Raw genomic sequence first — 19,528 nt, forward strand, 5'->3', positions numbered from 1 at the left:
CGTTGTGGTTCATAATGGAAATAAGACTAAAGGAAGATAAAGAAACGTTCGTAGGATTTGTCGACCTGGAAAAAGCTTTCGACGCGTACTTATTTGTTAACACTACGGATTGATCCACCACCTTGGTAGCTACAGATAGTCGTTTGCAACTACAAATTAGAAAATTTTCAGATTTTAGTACTATTTTTTATATGAATAGATTATTAATTAAAAAAACGAAAATAACACGAGTAACGCAAAGTAAGATTTTTCAAAGGGAGGAAAAATAATCATAAATTTACTACATTCTGAAGAAGGAAATAACATACGAAAGGAAAGACTTAGATAGCAAAAGAAATCCCTTTACCTACCTATTTCAAGTGGGAAGGCTTCGGTAAACACTTCGAGACCTGTCTCACCTGAATTAGCATATTCTGTTCTACTATATCTACTACCATATGTATGTATGTTGTGATATAACCTACTTGTTTTGTGTATAAGGTATGACAGTTCTGTTTGTTACTACATTGCATCCTCCACTTAACCGCGCCGTAACCGTGAGAGGAGACTCGGGAGGTGACTTCGAACATCTCCCCGAAGAGCGCTTCTTACCTATGTCGTACGCTTGTCTTATGTATTTGTATCTTATTGTGCTGCACATGTATGTTTATGCACAATCTTATAAAGTTCACATGTTTTACAGTCTGCATCTTATACGTTTCACAAATAACACAATTTCATGTTTGAAAGCAGTGATCAAAAGAAATTGCACATAAGGGGTATTTCGTTCTTTTATTTCTATTATTAACTTATTTCTAAATTGCATGTATGTATTGCTTGTCGTATTGTTGCAGTCGTGTGATCTGCTATTATGCCGTGTATGTAGCTGGTGGTTTTGGAGTGTTCATGTCATTATCTGTGTCTATGCGTTAATCTGTTTCCATAACTGTGTTTGAATCTCTGTTGTTCCATGCATCATGTTGTGGTGTAGGGCATGTTTCAGATCGTGGTCTTGTGTATGGTTGTTGCTGCTTGTAAGTCTTGTGCAGCGCTCTTGATATTTTATCAGTGTTGCGGTGAAGCATGCTCCAGTTATATGGATATCTTAAAGTTTTCCATATGTCTTCGATTTATGACGTCAGCCTTACGTGTCTGAGTGTGCCACATTTTAGTGTATGTGTTCGGGGATCCATGATGTTCAGATTCACTCCTATCACTTTGGCTAAGGCCAAAACAATCCAGTAGTGTAGGGTAAGGGTCATGGTCCGTCAGGAAATGTTCCATACCATGACTTGGGTCAACTTGTCTGAGCCTCAGCCATTTCCGGATGTTTGGGAAGAAGGAGAAAACCCGGCGTCCCTTGTCAGATGTTTCCCATTATTTTTGCCATGTACCTTCCAAAGGTTTAATTGGCATTTCTCTGTAATATGTTCCCCTGTTACCTCATACGCCTTATACAATCTTTTCCTTTTGAGCCAGTATGCTGCAGCTCTGTGTCTAATGGTTATGTCAATAGCGTATGTTGCGAGATCAACGGACGTGGTGCCAAATGCCCCTGACATTCTCAGCAATACACCTCTTTGTCCACGGTTCACAATGGTTTTTTGGGTCGTGAGTGACAGTCAATGTGCCGCAAAACACATTATAGATTCAAATACGACTGTATGATACATACGCATTGTCTGCAATTGTAGTCTGTAGTGAGCTGAGTTTAGCGTAGCGAGTTCGAGCTTTAGTATTGTCTCTTTTTCGATTATAAGTCTTATGTGCTAGTTGAATGTCAATCGTTCGTCGAGGTGTATCCCTAGGTATCTTGTTATTTTTCTCAGCGTAATGTCGGGGTATCTCTGCAAGGCCCGTTTCATCAGTAAATATACTGCCTTGTTTGCCGCAATTGTGAGCTTGTTACGGCTGCGCCCTTCACTTATTTTTATAAGGAGTTGTGCAGCCTTGCTTTCGAGCTGCACTCTCGAGTTTACAGTTATTACGAAAAGGGAGTCGTCAGCATAGGCTGCTGTACCATTCACCATATCATCTTCGTCCAGATCGTTTAGGAGCGTTTTATCAAAATATTCCAGAAAATTGGCCCACAAATTGAGCCAAGAGGCCATAGTAAGAATGGAAAACCAAGAACAAAGTGCTTGGATTAAAAAGAGTGTAAGACAGGGATGAAGCTTTTTCGCCCCTACTGTTCAATCTGTACATCGAAGAACCAATGATGGAAATAAAAGAAAGGTTCAAGAGTGGAATTAAAAATCAAGATAAAAGGATATCGATGATAACATTCGCTGATGACATTGCTATCCCCAGAGAAAGTGAAGAAGAATTCGAGCATATGCCGAATGTTTTGAAGAATCTTACGAATACAGAATGCGGTCAAAGCATAAATCGAAGAAAGACGAAAGTAATGAAAATTAGCAGAAACGAGAACAGCGAGAAACTTAACATCAGGACTGATCGTCACGAAGCAGATGAAATTAAAGAATTCTGCGGCCTAGGCAGCAAAATAAGCTATGACGGACGGCAAGGCAGACATCAAAAATAGACGACTATTAGCAACAGAAGGCATTCCTGGCCAAGAGAAGTCTACTATTATAAACATACGCCTTAATTTGAGGCAAACTATAGTTGTGGAACGTCGACTGTGGGAAAACCTGAACAGAAGAGAATAGATGCATATGAGATGTCCTGCTGCAGACGAATGTTGATAATTAGGTGGACTGGTATAGTAAGTAATGAGAAGGTTCTGCGCAGAACCAGATAGGGAAAAAATATATGGAAAACACTGAGAAGAAGAGACAGTGTGATAGGTCGTACGTTAAGACACCAGGGAATAACTTTCATGGTACTCATGTAGAGAGTAAAAACTGTAGAGAAAGACAGATATTGGAATACAGCTAGCAAATAATTTAGGATGTAGGTTGTAAGTGGCCACCGGCCTTGCCGTTGTGGTGACATTAGTTCTCGTCAGATCACCGAAGTTAATCGCTGTCGGGCTGGATGGCTGTCCATTCGGTCTGCCGAGCGCTGTTGGCATGCGTGATGCACTCAGCCCTGATGAGGCAAACTGAGGAGCTGCTTGACTGAGAAGCAGCGGCTCCGGTCTCATAAACTGACATACAGCCGGGAGAGCGTTGTGCTAACCACATGTCCCTAGATATCCGCATCCAGTGACGCCTGAGGGCTGAGGATGACACGGCGGCTGGTCGGTACCGTTGGGCCTTCAGGACCTGTTCGGGTGGAGTTAAGGTTGTAAGTGCTGCTCTGAGATGAATGAGATGAAGAGGTTGGCACAGCAGACGAATTCTTGACGGGTAATATCAAACTAGATAGATGTGTGATAAAAAAAATTGAATACATGCATGGTATCTCACCCCCTTTTGACTAACGCCAAACCCTTGAAATCTCTGTAATATTGCAAAAAAAATGAGTGTTGTATCGACGAAAGGCTTTCAATAATGTAAGCATTACAAAACATATCAAAACATCAGGCTTCAAGAGATGGTTGGTTGGTTGGTTATTTCGGGGAAGGAGACCAGACAGCGGGGTCATCGGTCTCATCGGATGAGGGAAGGACGAGGAAGGAAATCGGCCGTGCCCTTTGAAAGGAACCATTCCGGCATTTGCCTGGAGCGATCTAGGGAAATCACGGAAAACCTAAATCAGGATGGCCGGACGCGGGATTGAACCGTCGTCCTCCCGAATGCGAGTCCACTGCGCCACCTCGCTTGGTTTCAAGAGATTTCTGCAGGATATTCTAGACGTGAAACGAAATAAACATTTCAGTCTGCACTCTATTCAAAAATGTTGTCCTTCTAATACTCCATAAATCTCTATCTCTCTCTCTCTCTCTCTCTCTCTCTCTCTCTCTCTCTCTCTACCTACCTACCTACCTCGCACACATAAAACACACTCACACACATGTTAACGTTTACTTTGGATCCCCACTCCACGTTATGAAGCCTTAAGTCGAAATAGAATACCGTACACCGAGGAAGATCAGTGTCTTCATCTTGCCAGGTGAGAACAAGGCGAGCACCATAACCTTCACCAGTTGCAATTTATTCTCTGTAAATGCCAGCCACTCTGCCATCGATCGACACTTTAGCTTCTCGCTCAAGAGCGAAGCCATACCTTACAGCAGCTGTGCATTTTTCCGTATTGTTTGTATAAATGTTTTATTTGGAAGCAAACTCAGCTTTCTTGTACCCCTTGGTTCTAATTTGTCCTCGTACAGAGCTGAATCCACTTTGCATAGGCAAAAGAACGCGTTGACTATTTGGGAGTGATGTAGAATGACGGATAATAATCAGATAATAATGAATTTGCCAAGATATTCTGGCTCGTTCAAAGGATGCTACTTCGACGATTATTTGCATGTGCAACCCTGTGGATAAAGGCGGTCGTAAACAGTGACAAGATGGTACTAGAATACACAGCATTACTCTAACGTTCTGAACACTGTTGTGGGTTCGAGATACATCGTGCTAGGGTTGATCAACAACGACAGTGAGTGAATTTTTCCTGCAGCTGTCGTGATAGCTTCCTACCAATACCATGAATGTCTCAAAGTCTCAAAAGGGCGAGTTTTTATGTAAAATGACCATAGGCGGCATCACCCTCGTATCAGCAGGTTGTTGATAACGCTCTGTTTTGTAGTCGCTTTTTCCATTTCGCATACCAAGCAATAGAGGTGACGCAGTACGAGCAGTACGGCGCAATAAAATTTTTTGTTGGTTTAAACCATTCAGCCACTAAAACTTATGAAAAGCTGTAGCACGCGTACAGTGAAGGCACTCTACCTTGCGCAACAGTGTTTGGGTGGGTCTTCAAAGGCCGATTTGTCTGTGTTAAGCAAGGTGGGTCTGGTGTTTTCGCTGCTGCTGTGACTGAAGTAAACATCAACGTAGCTGCTATGATTGTCCTTGAGGTTCAGGGTATAACATTTCGTAACCTCAATGAAGTGCAAAGACTTTCGTATGGCTGTGTCTTTATGACTATCCATGACCATCTCCATATGACCCTGTTTGTGGCCGTTGGGTGCCACTTCTGTTGACTTCAGAACAAAGGGCTGTGCGAATGGAGCAAAGCCGTGAGGTGCAGCGACTCATTGCTGATGGACGGGATACGTTTCTGAAACGGATTGTCATCGGTGATAGATCATGGCTCCATCATTATGATCATGGAAATCGCCAGATTCTCCAACACTAAAAATGGTGAAATGTGTTCCATCTGCAGTAAAGTGATGGTAATCACATTGTTTGAGTGCCATGAAATGTAGTTCCCATCACACACTGATGTTACAGCTGCATACTACACAGTACTATTGGCTAAACTGAGGAAGCACATTACACGGAAACTACCAGAACTTTCTCGGACTGGGTGGCGACTTCATCATGACGATGAACAGCCTCACGTCTCATAGCAAATCATGAACTTTGTGGTTCAATTCAACATTACCGGTGTAACGCATTATCCTTTTAGCCCCGGTCTTGCACCCTGTAACTTTTTTTTTCTCAACACTAAAGGCAAAACATCGGGGCATTACATCTGAGAAATCTGAAGCAGTGCTCAAGGGAAATGTGATTCTTCAAGGACCTGACCAGGAACGGCTTGCACCATGTGTTCGAGGACTGGCAGCGACGCTATAAAAAGCGAATTCAAGTAGGAAGTGCGTACTTTGAAAATAAATGTAAACATTGAAATGGAGTAGCAAAAATTGTGAAAAAGATCTGTCTCAGTCTTTGTTAATCAGTCCTGATAGATTCGATGACATCCATTATGAGCTGTAGCGATGGGTCCCACCCACACTACCGTGTCCACTGCCCATAAATCATAGATACCTCGTACTGCAATAGGCACAGTACCGCAAGGTTAGCATGCTGAATGTATTCGGAATAATTTCATTTTAATCTTTCCTTTAGAGATGACTTTCGTTATTTGTCATTGATCTAAAAATTATACAACCATCTCATATATAACACAAATTTGTAATCACGCTGTAACGTAGCAAGTTACTACGAGATGACATTAGTTGCAGTAAGGCACGTAGCCGTTTGGTATTGTGGCGCTTTACTCACAGGGTAGCTGACTCTGCCTGCTGAGAGAACTGCATAGCTTAACAGTCAGTCAATACGAATATTCATACCCTCTACGAATCTAAATAATCCATATTGGTTATTATCCGACTTTTTTCAAATTTGGTACACAGCCTTTTGTTATTAATGGAATGATACTCTCAAAATTTCAGATTTTTATTTATTATGAAAGTTACCTAAAAGTCCTAAAACCAATGCTTGTTTTTTTAAAAACCTTGATAGGAACAAATACAGATTGACTTGCATTATCATTTGAAGCCATTACAAAGTTACCAGTGCATACAAATCAATTAATTAGGATTTTCTTTTTTAACACTTTAGTCACTCTGCATTACGTAATAAAAAATCGGTCAAATATATTACTATTTGATCGTGTTTTGTGATGTGAGAGTGTGAGAATGATTGAGAGAGTGCATGTGGGACAGACGTTAAAAGTTAATACACTCCTGGAAATGGAAAAAAGAACACATTGACACCGGTGTGTCAGACCCACCATACTTGCTCCGGACACTGCGAGAGGGCTGTACAAGCAATGATCACACGCACGGCACAGCGAACACACCAGGAACCGCGGTGTTGGCCGTCGAATGGCGCTAGCTGCGCAGCATTTGTGCACCGCTGCCGTCAGTGTCAGCCAGTTTGCCGTGGCATACGGAGCTCCATCGCAGTCTTTAACACTGGTAGCATGCCGCGACAGCGTGGACGTGAACCGTATGTGCAGTTGACGGACTTTGAGCGAGGGCGTATAGTGGGCATGCGGGAGGCCGGGTGGACGTACCGCCGAATTGCTCAACACGTGGGGCGTGAGGTCTCCACAGTACATCGATGTTGTCGCCAGTGGTCGGCGGAAGGTGCACGTGCCCGTCGACCTGGGACCGGACCGCAGCGACGCACGGATGCACGCCAAGACCGTAGGATCCTACGCAGTGCCGTAGGGGACCGCACCGCCACTTCCCAGCAAATTAGGGACACTGTTGCTCCTGGGGTATCGCCGAGGACCATTCGCAACCGTCTCCATGAAGCTGGGCTACGGTCCCGCACACCGTTAGGCCGTCTTCCGCTCACGCCCCAACATCGTGCAGCCCGCCTCCAGTGGTGTCGCGACAGGCGTGAATGGAGGGACGAATGGAGACGTGTCGTCTTCAGCGATGAGAGTCGCTTCTGCCTTGGTGCCAATGATGGTCGTATGCGTGTTTGGCGCCGTGCAGGTGAGCGCCACAATCAGGACTGCATACGACCGAGGCACACAGGGCCAACACCCGGCATCATGGTGTGGGGAGCGATCTCCTACACTGGCCGTACACCACTGGTGATCGTCGAGGGGACACTGAATAGTGCACGGTACATCCAAACCGTCATCGAACCCATCGTTCTACCATTCCTAGACCGGCAAGGGAACTTGCTGTTCCAACAGGACAATGCACGTCCGCATGTATCCCGTGCCACCCAACGTGCTCTAGAAGGTGTACGTCAACTACCCTGGCCAGCAAGATCTCCGGATCTGTCCCCCACTGAGCATGTTTGGGACTGGATGAAGCGTCGTCTCACGCGGTCTGCACGTCCAGCACGAACGCTGGTCCAACTGAGGCGCCAGGTGGAAATGGCATGGCAAGCCGTTCCACAGGACTACATCCAGCATCTCTACGATCGTCTCCATGGGAGAATAGCAGCCTGCATTGCTGCGAAAGATGGATGTACACTGTAATAGTGCCGACATTGTGCATGCTCTGTTGCCTGGGTCTATGTGCCTGTGGTTCTGTCAGTGTGATCATGTGATGTATCTGACCCCAGGAATGTGTCAATAAAGTTTCCCCTTCCTGGGACAATGAATTCACGGTGTTCTTATTTCAATTTCCAGGAGTGTATGTCATTTTTCATAAAATCGTGTACACATAGACCGTGGAAAAGTTACGGTGCAACCATGATTCAGATGATGTATGACGGTGTGAGCTTGCTTTTGTATAAAAGCAACCAGAATGAAAGTTAGAGACGGAATAAGTTTATTTAGCAATTTGGAGAATAATTCGTACTTCGCTTATTTTGATTAAACAATATACTAGAAATTGAAGTTTTAATGGCGTTAATTACTATCAGATTATTGATTGGATAAGCAATTTTTGCAGCGAGAATGATCTGCAAGGAACATTCTGATTGGTCGTTTAGCTCAACAGCCATTCAGCATTAAGCTGTTCCCGTGCGAATCTAGTGGTGTGGGCAGTGAGTAGAATAATTCGAGATTGTTGCTTGCTAACTGGCCTACGGATAACACCATCTCAGATAGCTCTGTAAAAGTACTCCGAAAAATGAAGAAATGGTGAGTTAATTGCTGTTAGAATACCTTGTGAATGAAGCGACTGGAGTTACGAACATTTTAATGAAAGTTTGGTGTTTCTATATTAAATAGTTTGAGAGTTATGAACATGTGAACTTTCTGGTGGTAGTAACAATTCCGCGTGGCATGTTTCGTGCTCTGTACGGAATACTTTGGTGAGCACTTCTTTCGAAGAAGACCACTGAAACGACCGAATGTTTAAGTCGCGAGTAGTTGTGGGTCGGTACCTGGTAGAACATGAAAATTAGTCGGGTCGGACTTGTAAAAATTCTGGCTGCTTTTCGAGTGAAACTATGTCGAACAGACAGTGAACTATGAATGATATAGCATTACCATATTAAATACAGACTTGATAGTCATTTCATGTGTTTCAATATGAATAAAAAGCAGATTCAGTCTAATTTTAAATTCTTTCTGCAAGTAAACTGCATCCTCCAACGCCCGATTTTTTAAAAATGAAATTGTAGAAACTGACTTTCAACTCGAGTTACGAGGCCTTTGTGTGGTAGGTATTACGTAGTGGTTTCATCAACGCTGCTTTACAAGCCTAGCACGTATCTGCTACTATAGAGTGAAGAGACGTCGGAAAGAAGCATATCGAGGTAGGTGGACTTTCGACAGAGAGAGAGAGAGAGAGAGAGAGAGAGAATGCAGACGACCGATCCCGCCCCGCCGCAACGCGACCGCATTCTTTTCCCTGTGCTTACAACCGCCAATATGCCACGTACAGACTCTCACAAGTCCGAATGTTGAGTTTCTTATCTGTGAACATTACAGAGATTATGCTTGTGTGTCTTCAATGAGCCAGATATTGTAATTTTTCGGACCTTCATCAACAAAGAAGCTCTACAGTAGTTTCAACACCCTGAAATCGATTGTAGACTGAGGTGTTGTGCTGTGATATTGTGCAGCGACGTCCATTGTATCTCAAGTTCATCAACCGACAAAGTATGGTATTCGTTGCCAGTGTGGTCACTGGCAGGCGAGCACAATATAGTTAATGCGATCTTGTTCTTCATAGCTCGCAATAATGCGAGTCCTGCCTCCCAATACGGTGTAGAAGTTGTTTTAAACATCGATAGTAAAATTTAGGCGTGTCATTGGTAAATACTACCACGTAACCACAATCAAGTAAGCTTGCATTGTTGTGCGGTGTAGGGGAGAACTGTCAATGGTGGTGATGATTTAGGATGCCACTGGATGACGATATTTACCTACTGAGGGCAATCAAAGTAGCGGTCGTTATATTAGAGAGGTATTTGAGCCCGAGTTATTGCCATTTCTTCAGTTAGGTCCACCCGCAAAATTTCAACAGCACATGACGAGGGGGCGAGAAATGCGACTTTGAAGAATCACAGTACCACCCCTGTGGGAAAAGGTTCATCGACAACTTATTCGATATGATCCTTTAGCAGACATTTTTAATACTTGAGGGATAACATACTATCCTTGTACGCGCCAGGACCCTTTCTTTCCACATCATGACATTTACACGCTCTGGCTACAGCTACATCATATTCTGGAGGGGCGGTGGAGAGGGGGAGAGGGAGAGACTTCATATGTAATTCTCATACTCTAAGCCCTTGTTCAGTTTTTCTACAACCGATCAGTTCTAAAACTGTATCTGGCGGAGAAGGGCAGGACGTGTCGTCACATGAAATTTCTGATTAACAAGCTTTTAGGCAATGTTTGGTATGTTACACTGCTGTTGGTGATTCAGAATTTGGGAGTGTGATGTTAATCTAATGGTCTTCTTGGTACTTTCAGTTTAGGAAATGTGTTTCCCTCACCCCGTTCCCCGTCATTATCAACAAGAATATAAATTAACTCACTTTCACCCACCTACGCCGGAGTGTTGCGAAGTGTAACACGTAAGTAACGAATGAGGCATGAGTTATAGAGGTTTATACCAACGCCGGTGAGCCACACATAAGAGAGAGTTCCTACGCATCCAAACTTGTCCTAACTGATGTCTGTCGGACCGGAGCGCATTGATAGCCGGGGATGCCCCAACATCCCAGTAAGTGCACAACTTCATTTTCCTATACATTATCAGTTCGTCTATAGCCTCTGCTCCGTGATGATATCTTGTCCGGACCCGATTGGACATACTACAAATTTTATCATATCTCGCTACCTCAAAGAGTTACATAATTGTGATTATCTGATATCGAACTCTTGTTCATCGGTCTGATTCCCAGAAAATGCACAGAATCTTCTGCAGGGAAATATTACTTACTAAATTTTCGAACGTCGTTTGGTCTGAGCAATGAAAATCATGCGACGAAGAAAGTAATTTTCTGCCATCGTCGAACATCTTGTAAAAAACGATGATACGAGGGGCGTTCAGTAAGTAATGCAGTACATTTTTCTCGGCCAGTTTCGATTGAAAAACGCGGAATTTGTAGTGGGACTTCGTCGAATATTGCCGCTTCAGTCATTACAGTTTCATGAGGTTCTGACAACATGTGGTGGCACTATACGTAGCCTTGGAAGTGGCGTCAGTGATGGAGGTGCGTTCCAAGCAGAGATCTGTTATTGAGTTTCTTTTGGCGTAAAACCAGAGCATCGCACATCTGCAGGTGTTTGCAGAATATCTACGGAGAGCTGGCAATGAACAAAAGCATGGTGAGTCGTTATGTATGGCATCTGTCATCATCGCAACAAGTTTGCGCAGACCTGTCAGTTGTCCCGCATGGCTGCCGGTCGCACACAGCTGTGACTTCTTCAATATTGGAACGTGCGCAAACTCTTATTCGAGGTGCTTGACGGAGCACAATCAAACGCCTCGCAGCACAAAGGGACCTTCCTGTTGGCAGTGCTGACACACTCATCCACTAGTTGAGGTACTTATAGGTGTACGTCCACTGCGTTCCTCGCCGTATAACAGAAGATCATAAAGAGCAACAAAATACCAGCTGTGCGGATTTGTTTGCGCGTTACATGGCTGATCGTGACAAGTTTTTGTCAGTCGTCGTCACAGGCGAGGAGACATGAGTTCACCATTTCGAACCGGAAACAAATGGCGATCAATGTAGTAGCGCCCGCACTACCCCTCCTCCAAAGAAAAAGTTCAAAGCCACATAACAGCAGGTAAAGCCATGGCGCCGGTCTGCTGAGACTCTGAAGGGGTTCTTCTGTTTGATGTTCTCCTTCGTGGAGCAACGATTAACTCTGAAGTGTCCTGTGTTACACCCAAACGACTTCAGTGTGTTTGTCGCCACAAAAGGGAAAACGAACTTCTTCTTCTCCACGAAAACGAAAGGCTTCACAGCAGTCTGCGAACCCAGAAGGAGCTCACAAAACTTCATTGGCCTGTTGTTCATCATCCACCACACACCCCGGTTTTCGCACCTTCCGATCTCCGTCTGTTTGGCCCAACGAAGGATGCACTCCACGGTCAGCAGTAGGTGGATGATGAGAAGGTTATTGAGACAGCAATACGTTGGTTGCGACGTCGACCAGTAGAATGGTAATACGCAGGGATACAGGCGCTCCCAGTAAGGTGGCGTAAGGGCGTCGTGTTGAAAGGAGACTGTTGAAAAACACGGTTTTGTAGCCAAAGGAGTGGGAAATCATGTTCTATATTGGAATCCGGAATATAACCAACCTGTTTTCAGAGAAAAAGTGTGGCATTAGTTACTGAACGTCCCTCGCGTTACCCGTTAAAAGACTTAATGCGCAAGCAGAAATATACGGGCAATCATTTTGAACTGCACAGCTGATGAACGAAGGAGAATGAGTGTAACGTAACTAGTGATCATACAGTGTAGGTTTTCACGGCCGGTATTGTTTTCACTTAAAACTTCCGGGCTGATGGGCCGTGGTCGATGTATAAAACTCTCCACTGACGTTTCGTCTCCGACTGCGGGAGACGTCCTCCGAGATAAAGCGGGGCATTACCTCGGAGGATGTCTCCCGCAGTCGGAGACGAAACGTCAGGACAGAGTTATATACATCGACCACGGCATATTAGCCCGTAAGTTTTAAGTGAAAACGTAACTAGTATTTGGCGTTTTTCAGAACGCACCTTATGATATGCTGCTGTTTATAAACGATAATATAGGCATAATTGCTCTTGTAGATAATGTCGAAAGGTCCGTGAGGCGGTCGATGGTGTTATTGTAACATCAGAGGACTGTAGCGATATTTAGTTTACCTGCAGAAGAATAACGAATTGTGCATGGACTCTCAGTTGATCTTGAAGGTTAAGAAATATAAGGTACGGTTCGTAAACACGTGAAAAAAATCCATTGCCATTTGATTACTCCATTCGCAATGGTTCATTGGAAACAGTAACGACAGTAAATTACACAGCAAAAGACGTTTGCGGCGACTTAAAGCGATATAACCACATAGAACTAGTTTTGGGAGAAGCTGATGCCAAACTGACATTCATTGGATGAATCTTAAGGAAACGTAATTCATCCCAGGAAGAAGTGGCTTACAAAACACTCCTTCGACCGACGCTTGAGTATTGCTGGTCAGTCAGGGGTATTTACGAGCTATATTTACGAGCTATATTTACGAGCTACAATTTACAGAAGATCAACAAAGAGCGGCGTGTCTAGTCACTCGTTCATTGAGTAAGTGCGAGAGCGTTACAAACATGTTCAACAAATTGCTGTGGCATACGCTACGAGAGACGCTTTTTGCATCACCTAGAAGATGGCAGTTGAAATTCAGAGATTATGTTCCAAGATGATTCAGGCAACATACGAGGGTTGGAACTTAAATAGTGGCAGCTATTTATTCACAACGAACACAAAAGAGTTACATGTTTACACATATTACTGTCCTTCAAAATAGTGTAGATCCCATTGCCAGCGATGTGCAAGGCGTAGTATACCGTTAGCAGAGCCTGTTCTGTAAATGGTGCGAATGGAGTGGTCTACTGCCTGTCGAATCTTTCAGTTCTGAAGCGAATGCCACGAAGTGGTTCCTTCACCTTCTGAATCAAATTAAAGTCACAAGGACTTAAGTCCTGGGAGTATGGTGGATGGTACAGTACTTCCCAGTCCTATCGACCGAACAGAGCAGCCACAACTTGCGCTTTATACGCCCGCGCATTGTCGTGCAAAATGGTGGATGGGTTGCGCAGAATGAGCAGTGTCGTAACGCCCCCATTTCTGCATTTCCGTCAAGTTATGCGGAACCCATCGTGATACAATTTTTTGCATGCCGAGGCGTTGCTTCAGAATGCGAAGCACCGTCGTAATCGCTAATCCGGTTTCGTGGGCGAGCTCACGAATCATATGGCGTCGATCACTGTCCATTAACGCAGCTACAACATACACTTCAGAGACGTTAGGACGACCTGCCCGATGCATGTCTGCACAGTTTGCAGACCTCCGTTGAAGGCTTTTACCCAACGTGCCACTGTTCTGTAGGGCAATGCCGATTCCCCGCACTCCTCCTGAAGACCTTGATGACACTGTCGTGCTGTAGGACCTCTAGCACATTCAATCTTGATCCAAGTCCGTTGTTCCTGTTTCGAAAACATAGTGACACCGTTACGTTAGACCGCTCGCTCACAAGTGACCGAGTTTCCCTCGATTCAGCGCACGCCGATGACGTGGGACGGGCGAGACTATTTGCTCGGAGGTAAGGTAGGTATGTCAACAACGTGTGCTATCGGCGAGAGTAGTAGATCCCATTGCATAGTGTCTCCGCAGTAGTGTTGTCACTATTTAAGTTCCAACCTACGTATTAATTCCTGCGACATGCAGCACGCAAAATGACCATGTCAGATCGTGGATCATGGCTGTTGACACTTGTCGACCAATACAGGGACAGTTAATGCTGGTTGTGGATGATTCTGGAGTTATCTCCCGATGATGTCCTATATGTGATAGATCTGGTGATCGACCACACAAAGGCGACATGTTGATACTCTGCAGGGCATGTTATGTTACACCAGCAGTATGTGGTCGAGCGTTATCCTGTTGGAAACATCCGTGGGAATACTGTACATGAAAGGCACCAAAACAGATACAGATCGAATCTCCAGACTTACGAATAAATTTGCTGTCAGGGTGTGGGGGATAACCACAAGAATGCTCCTGCCATCATACAAAATTTAACTCTAGCGCATAACTCCAGATGTTGACCAAGTGTGTCTAGCACACAGAAGGCTGGTGGCATGCTCTCAACTGGTCTCCTAACCCGGACACGGCCATCGCTGACACCGAGACAGAACCAACTTTCATCAGGAATCCCAACAGACTTCCACCTTATCCTCCAATGAACACCACTGAAGTTGCAAGTGGTAGTGGTACTGGTTTGGGGTCAGTGAAACGCACGCTACAGGGCGTGTCCTAAAGTGTCGAAGTAACCAATTTTTAACAGTTCATTGTGTCACTGCGTTGACAACTGCTGCTCAGATTGCTGCTGCAGATGCAGTACGACTGTCAGTTAATGAGCATTTCGCTCTAATTTAAGCATATGGTCGAAAGAGTTAGCCTTCAGGAATCGTGAAACGAACCCCGTCGTCCAGGACCAGATGACACAGATTCACCACAAGATGGGGAAACTCATAGGCGTCTATTGTCTATTGAGGCCTAAGCACTGTAGTGTGCGAGTGAGACAGAAGAGAACCTGCGTCATAGGGAAACCCAGTAGAAGGCTTTTGTGGCCAAGAAGACGTAGCACTGTTAAATATGGCGGACCTAAGATCGGCCATAAAGGGAAACACTTATGAAAACTATTTAATTCTATAGTAATGCAGGGAATGAAGCCTCAGTAATTTTAATCCGACATTCTCATGGTGAGCCCAATAAAACTTGAATATTGGGCGTTTAGGCTAGTAATTACTGTTAAAGTGAAATTAACAAGTTTTGTAACAAAGACCTGAATGCTAAAATCTGAACGGTTTGGTCGATCTTAACGATCGACATTTCATATAAAAGAGCATCATTAATATGGCAAATTTTGTAAATATCAACTCTAACTTTATTTCTTTAAAAGATATAGTAAATTTAAACTATCAGTATTTTCAGTGAAGCATCAGGTCATCATTTCCTCCACACAAAACATCGAACGATGAAATCATGACACCTTATTGAATAATTAGGTAATAGAATATTTGTTGTAAAGTTTAGTGCATAATAGTTACGTTTGTTCTTTATTTATTTATCAGAAGCACATTGGTGCAAGGTACTGGTCGTGGCACTGAAAGCTAATAAGGAAATTCTGTTGGTTTTATGTAAAAGAATTTAACGTTTATTATGTAATGTATATTATTGTTACTTTATTTAGAACGTGAAAGTGGTCAAGCTTTGATTAGTTAAATATGTTAAAATGTAAAATAATGTAGAATAAGCTGTAGCGAATCAGATGGACGGCTTCAGGAAATGGAACTGCTCTAGTCAGTTGAGCGAGGATATTCGGCGGGCGGGTGCAGACGCGAAAGCGGACAGTTCGCCTGGAGACACCTAGGGTACGGTTCGGATGCAGACGTGAAAGCGGACAGTCGGTCTTCAGGCAGCTAGGAAGTGAAACGACTTAGAAAATTTCGCGTTGTGTGGTACCGCGGGACTTTTGGTTTGCTTTCTAAATAAACATCATTCTAACCACTCGCAACTGTGTGGCCTACATCATTTATGGGTCGTTAATTTAGTTACCGATATTATTATTACTGCTACTATATGTTGTATTAACTTTGTATTTCGCAAAATTGCCATCAGCCAGACAATTTAACCGACGGCTCACAAGTGCCTTATTTAGGGCGTGTAATGGGACACGTGCGGTTGAACTCCTAGACGAGTTTGAGCCAAGACATTTCGACTAAGAGGAACTGCATGTGAGCCCCAGCGGTTTCGGGATATCAGCTCGCACGATGCACCAGAGGCATACGCCGAACACGGTGGTCTTCTCTCTCGTTAGTCTCACGTTGCCGTGCAGAGCCCGCTGTTCTTGCGACCGTACATTCCCGTGATCACCGCTGCCAGCATTAACGTACAGCGGCAACATTCTTGCCAAGTCTTCCCGCAACATCGTAGAGGGAATATCCAGTTCCTTATAGCCCTGTTACACGACCTCGTTAAATTTCAGCGAGATATTGATATTGGCCTCTTTGTCATCTTAAAGGCATTCTTGACTAACAGTCGTGTCCAGTCTCAAAGATAACTAATGCTCACGACCAAGAGAGCATTTAAGGCAAACCTTATTTGAATCGTCACAGTGGTGCTACTAGCATCTAATCTTATGCGACTGGTGCGAAATCTGAATACGCATTATCTTTCAGGTGTAGAAACATGCCTATCAACTCCTTCTCGGTGCTGGAATTTTTTTCCGTTGGTGCACTTTTCATTACCCTGCGCACAAGAAAGCAGCCCTAAACACTTTGACACGGAGCACAAACTATTTCCGATTATGGTCATCTACAGCCTGAACTGCGGCGTCTGAAACTGGTGTAGAGAGTAAAATGTTATTGTAAGCGAGGAATAACGAACGCTTTTAGCTGATACCGGCGAAACACGGCTTGTGACGCGGCGGAGGAAGCTGACTCGGCAGCTTTGGCACCGTACTTTAGGATGACTACTGGTAAAATAGGAAGTAAGCTGCAGGGATATCGGCTGAAACCAATGTTTCATCTTGCCGCCAAGATTTGCGAGTCGAAAACGCTTTCAGCTGCAGCAGTCGACTATCAGGGCATGAAAAACTTAAGTTACCTCCGTACTTCCACCAATCTTGCCTGTTTTAGAAATATCATTGGCCGCCGTCGATACACATTTGAAAAAGACTGCAGACTTACCGGAATAAAATTTTCAGAGTTACAACGGACACTGCTCGATCTCTCAGTACACACATTAGGCAACACGTCTATCAAGTCATGCAGTAAAAACGTATCAGACACCATACGAAAACTACTACTATGCTCCACGTCGTTAGCAATTCACTAATCCAAGAACCCCCGAATTCTTTCTTCATGGACTTCCAAAGATGACCACCAGAAGAGACTTTATGGCTTACACTTCTTTACTGACTAAACAGTAGCGGTCTATTCACTCATACTCCCTCATTTTGTTCTCATCCATAGCACAGTGAAACGGGAATAATGCTCCGTGGAGTTTCCTTTAGTTCCATCTGACCAATAGGCTTAGACCCAGCGGTCAGTGACCCGTGATGGCGACGGCGGGGGCAGGTGTCGAAAGCTCGAGAATTTTATTGGTGTAGCTTGTAAACCGAGAAGATTTTGTTCTTGGATGTCGATTAAGGTACCCTAAAATTTCATTTAGAGTTAAAAATCGTAGGATGATTCAAATGGCTCTGAGCACTATGGGACTTAACATCTGAGGTCATCAGTCCCCTAGAACTTAGGACTACTTAAATCTAACTAATCTAAGGGCATCACACACATCCATGCCCGAGGAAGCATTCGAATCTGCGACCATAGCGGTCTCGCGGTTCCAGACTGAAGCGCCTTGAACCACTCGGCCACATCGGCCGGCTCGTAATATGAATACAAAGTATCACTGCAGTCGAGTTTTTTCTCCTTACGACTATCAGTGACCGAACAACATGTGCTTACCTGAAAGTCGACGAACCTAAGATCAACTACTTCCCCTGCGTCGTACTTGAACATGATATTGTTCATCCAGCAGTCTCCGTGGAGCATTACCAGCAGGTGGACGTCTTTATTGCTCCGCTCCTCCAATACTCGATCCACTGTATCCTCCCTGATTTGTAAGTACCCGTCGGCGTACTTGGAGTACTCGGGATACGCTCTCAGTTGGTCCGCCAGAGCCCTGAATGTGCCCCCCGTCAGCAGCAGCATGTAATCCCGCACGCTGGCCAGTGGGTCTACCCTCAGACGTTCTCTGCAGTCGGCGCGATCTTTGAGGACGCTCGCCGAAGCGGCGTGGAGACGTGCGTAGGCCTTCAGCACGGCTGCGCAGTGCTCGCAGTCCGGCGGGCGGCCCGCTTCCGCCATCACAAAACCCTCGGCGGCCAGGTCTTCGAGCACCAGGAAGTCCGCCGGGAGGTCGCCGCAGCGGAGGCAGCGCGCAGCCAGGGGGCGGAAAGCGCTCCCTTCGACAGCTGCCAGGAGCCTGTGGACCTCCGGCATCACGCTGCCCAGTGCCAGGGACTTCACCCTGAACACCCCTGCCTTGTCCGCCTCGGCCTTCACCAGCCCTTCGTCGGCAGAGCACTTCACTATCAGGCGTCTCTCTGCACGCTCGGACGTTCCTTTGACCCTGGTGCAGACAGCCACTCTGAAGATGCGGCTGATATAGCCGGAACCTTCTGGGCACGCATTTTCAACACTTATCGATTCTATTATGTCTTCTCCCGGAGGTTCTTCCTGTTTCAGAGCAGCCTGCAAGAAGTCGGAGTTGATCCATCGTGGGTGCGATTGTTCTTCAATGGAGGTACTCATTGGACGACGCCTCAATAGCCTGAAATTTAAAAGAAGTAACTGTAGTTGATTCATAAAAACTTTTATGAGCTGTCTACTGCTAAATGAGGTTAATAAATAGGTCGATACGCTTGAAAATTTGTCCAAAACAAGGATTCTTGTTCTTGGTCGTTACAACTGCGCACCTTAACTATCTTTTGGAGTCGCTTCCTTCCCCCTTCCTCACCAAAGGTTACCTTCGGCGGTTTGGCTTCTAAACAGCTATCTACTGCAAGGCTCCTCTTCGCAAAAATAAAGCCAAAAATCACAGAAGAAATAAAAATATTACTGGTTTGCTTTGTACTCTGCTGGTTGGTTGGTTGATTTGGGGGGGGGGGGGGGGGGGGGGGGAGACACCAAACTGTGAGGACATCGGTCTCATCGAATTACGGAAGGATGGAGAATGAAATCGGCCATGCCCTTTCAAAGGAACCATTCTAGTATTTGCCTGAAGCGATTCAGGGAAATTACGGAAAACCTAAATGAGGATGGGCGGACGAGGGATTGAACCGTCGTCCTCCCGAATGCGACTCCAGTGTGGTAATTGTACTGTGTCCTAGTGGAGAGGATGTAATGTGCATACTGGTAACTGCAGAAAATAAGTTGGTGGAAAACAGAAATTTTCAAATTTCAAGTAGAGAAGCAAGTGTTAGGAAGGTTTATCTGGCGATATTTGTTTGTAGTGCATCCTTGTAGAAAAGTGAAACGTGGACGACATAT

General features: G+C 44.8%; 1 protein-coding gene across 1 annotated transcript in view; it reads right to left on the reverse strand.

Annotated features, from left to right (window-relative positions):
• Nucleotides 1-18,804, reverse strand: part of LOC126456124 (uncharacterized) — a 41,812-nt gene extending 23,008 nt beyond the window's left edge. The window contains exon 1 of the mRNA XM_050091878.1: nt 17,942-18,804. Coding sequence (XP_049947835.1) covers nt 17,942-18,790 — 849 coding nt within the window. The 5' untranslated portion in view covers nt 18,791-18,804. The remainder of the gene's footprint in view (nt 1-17,941) is intronic.
• Between the last annotated feature and the right edge of the window lie 724 nt (nt 18,805-19,528).

Source organism: Schistocerca serialis, chromosome 2 (assembly GCF_023864345.2).
Source record: "Schistocerca serialis cubense isolate TAMUIC-IGC-003099 chromosome 2, iqSchSeri2.2, whole genome shotgun sequence".
Classification (NCBI taxonomy): Eukaryota; Metazoa; Arthropoda; class Insecta; order Orthoptera; family Acrididae; genus Schistocerca; species Schistocerca serialis.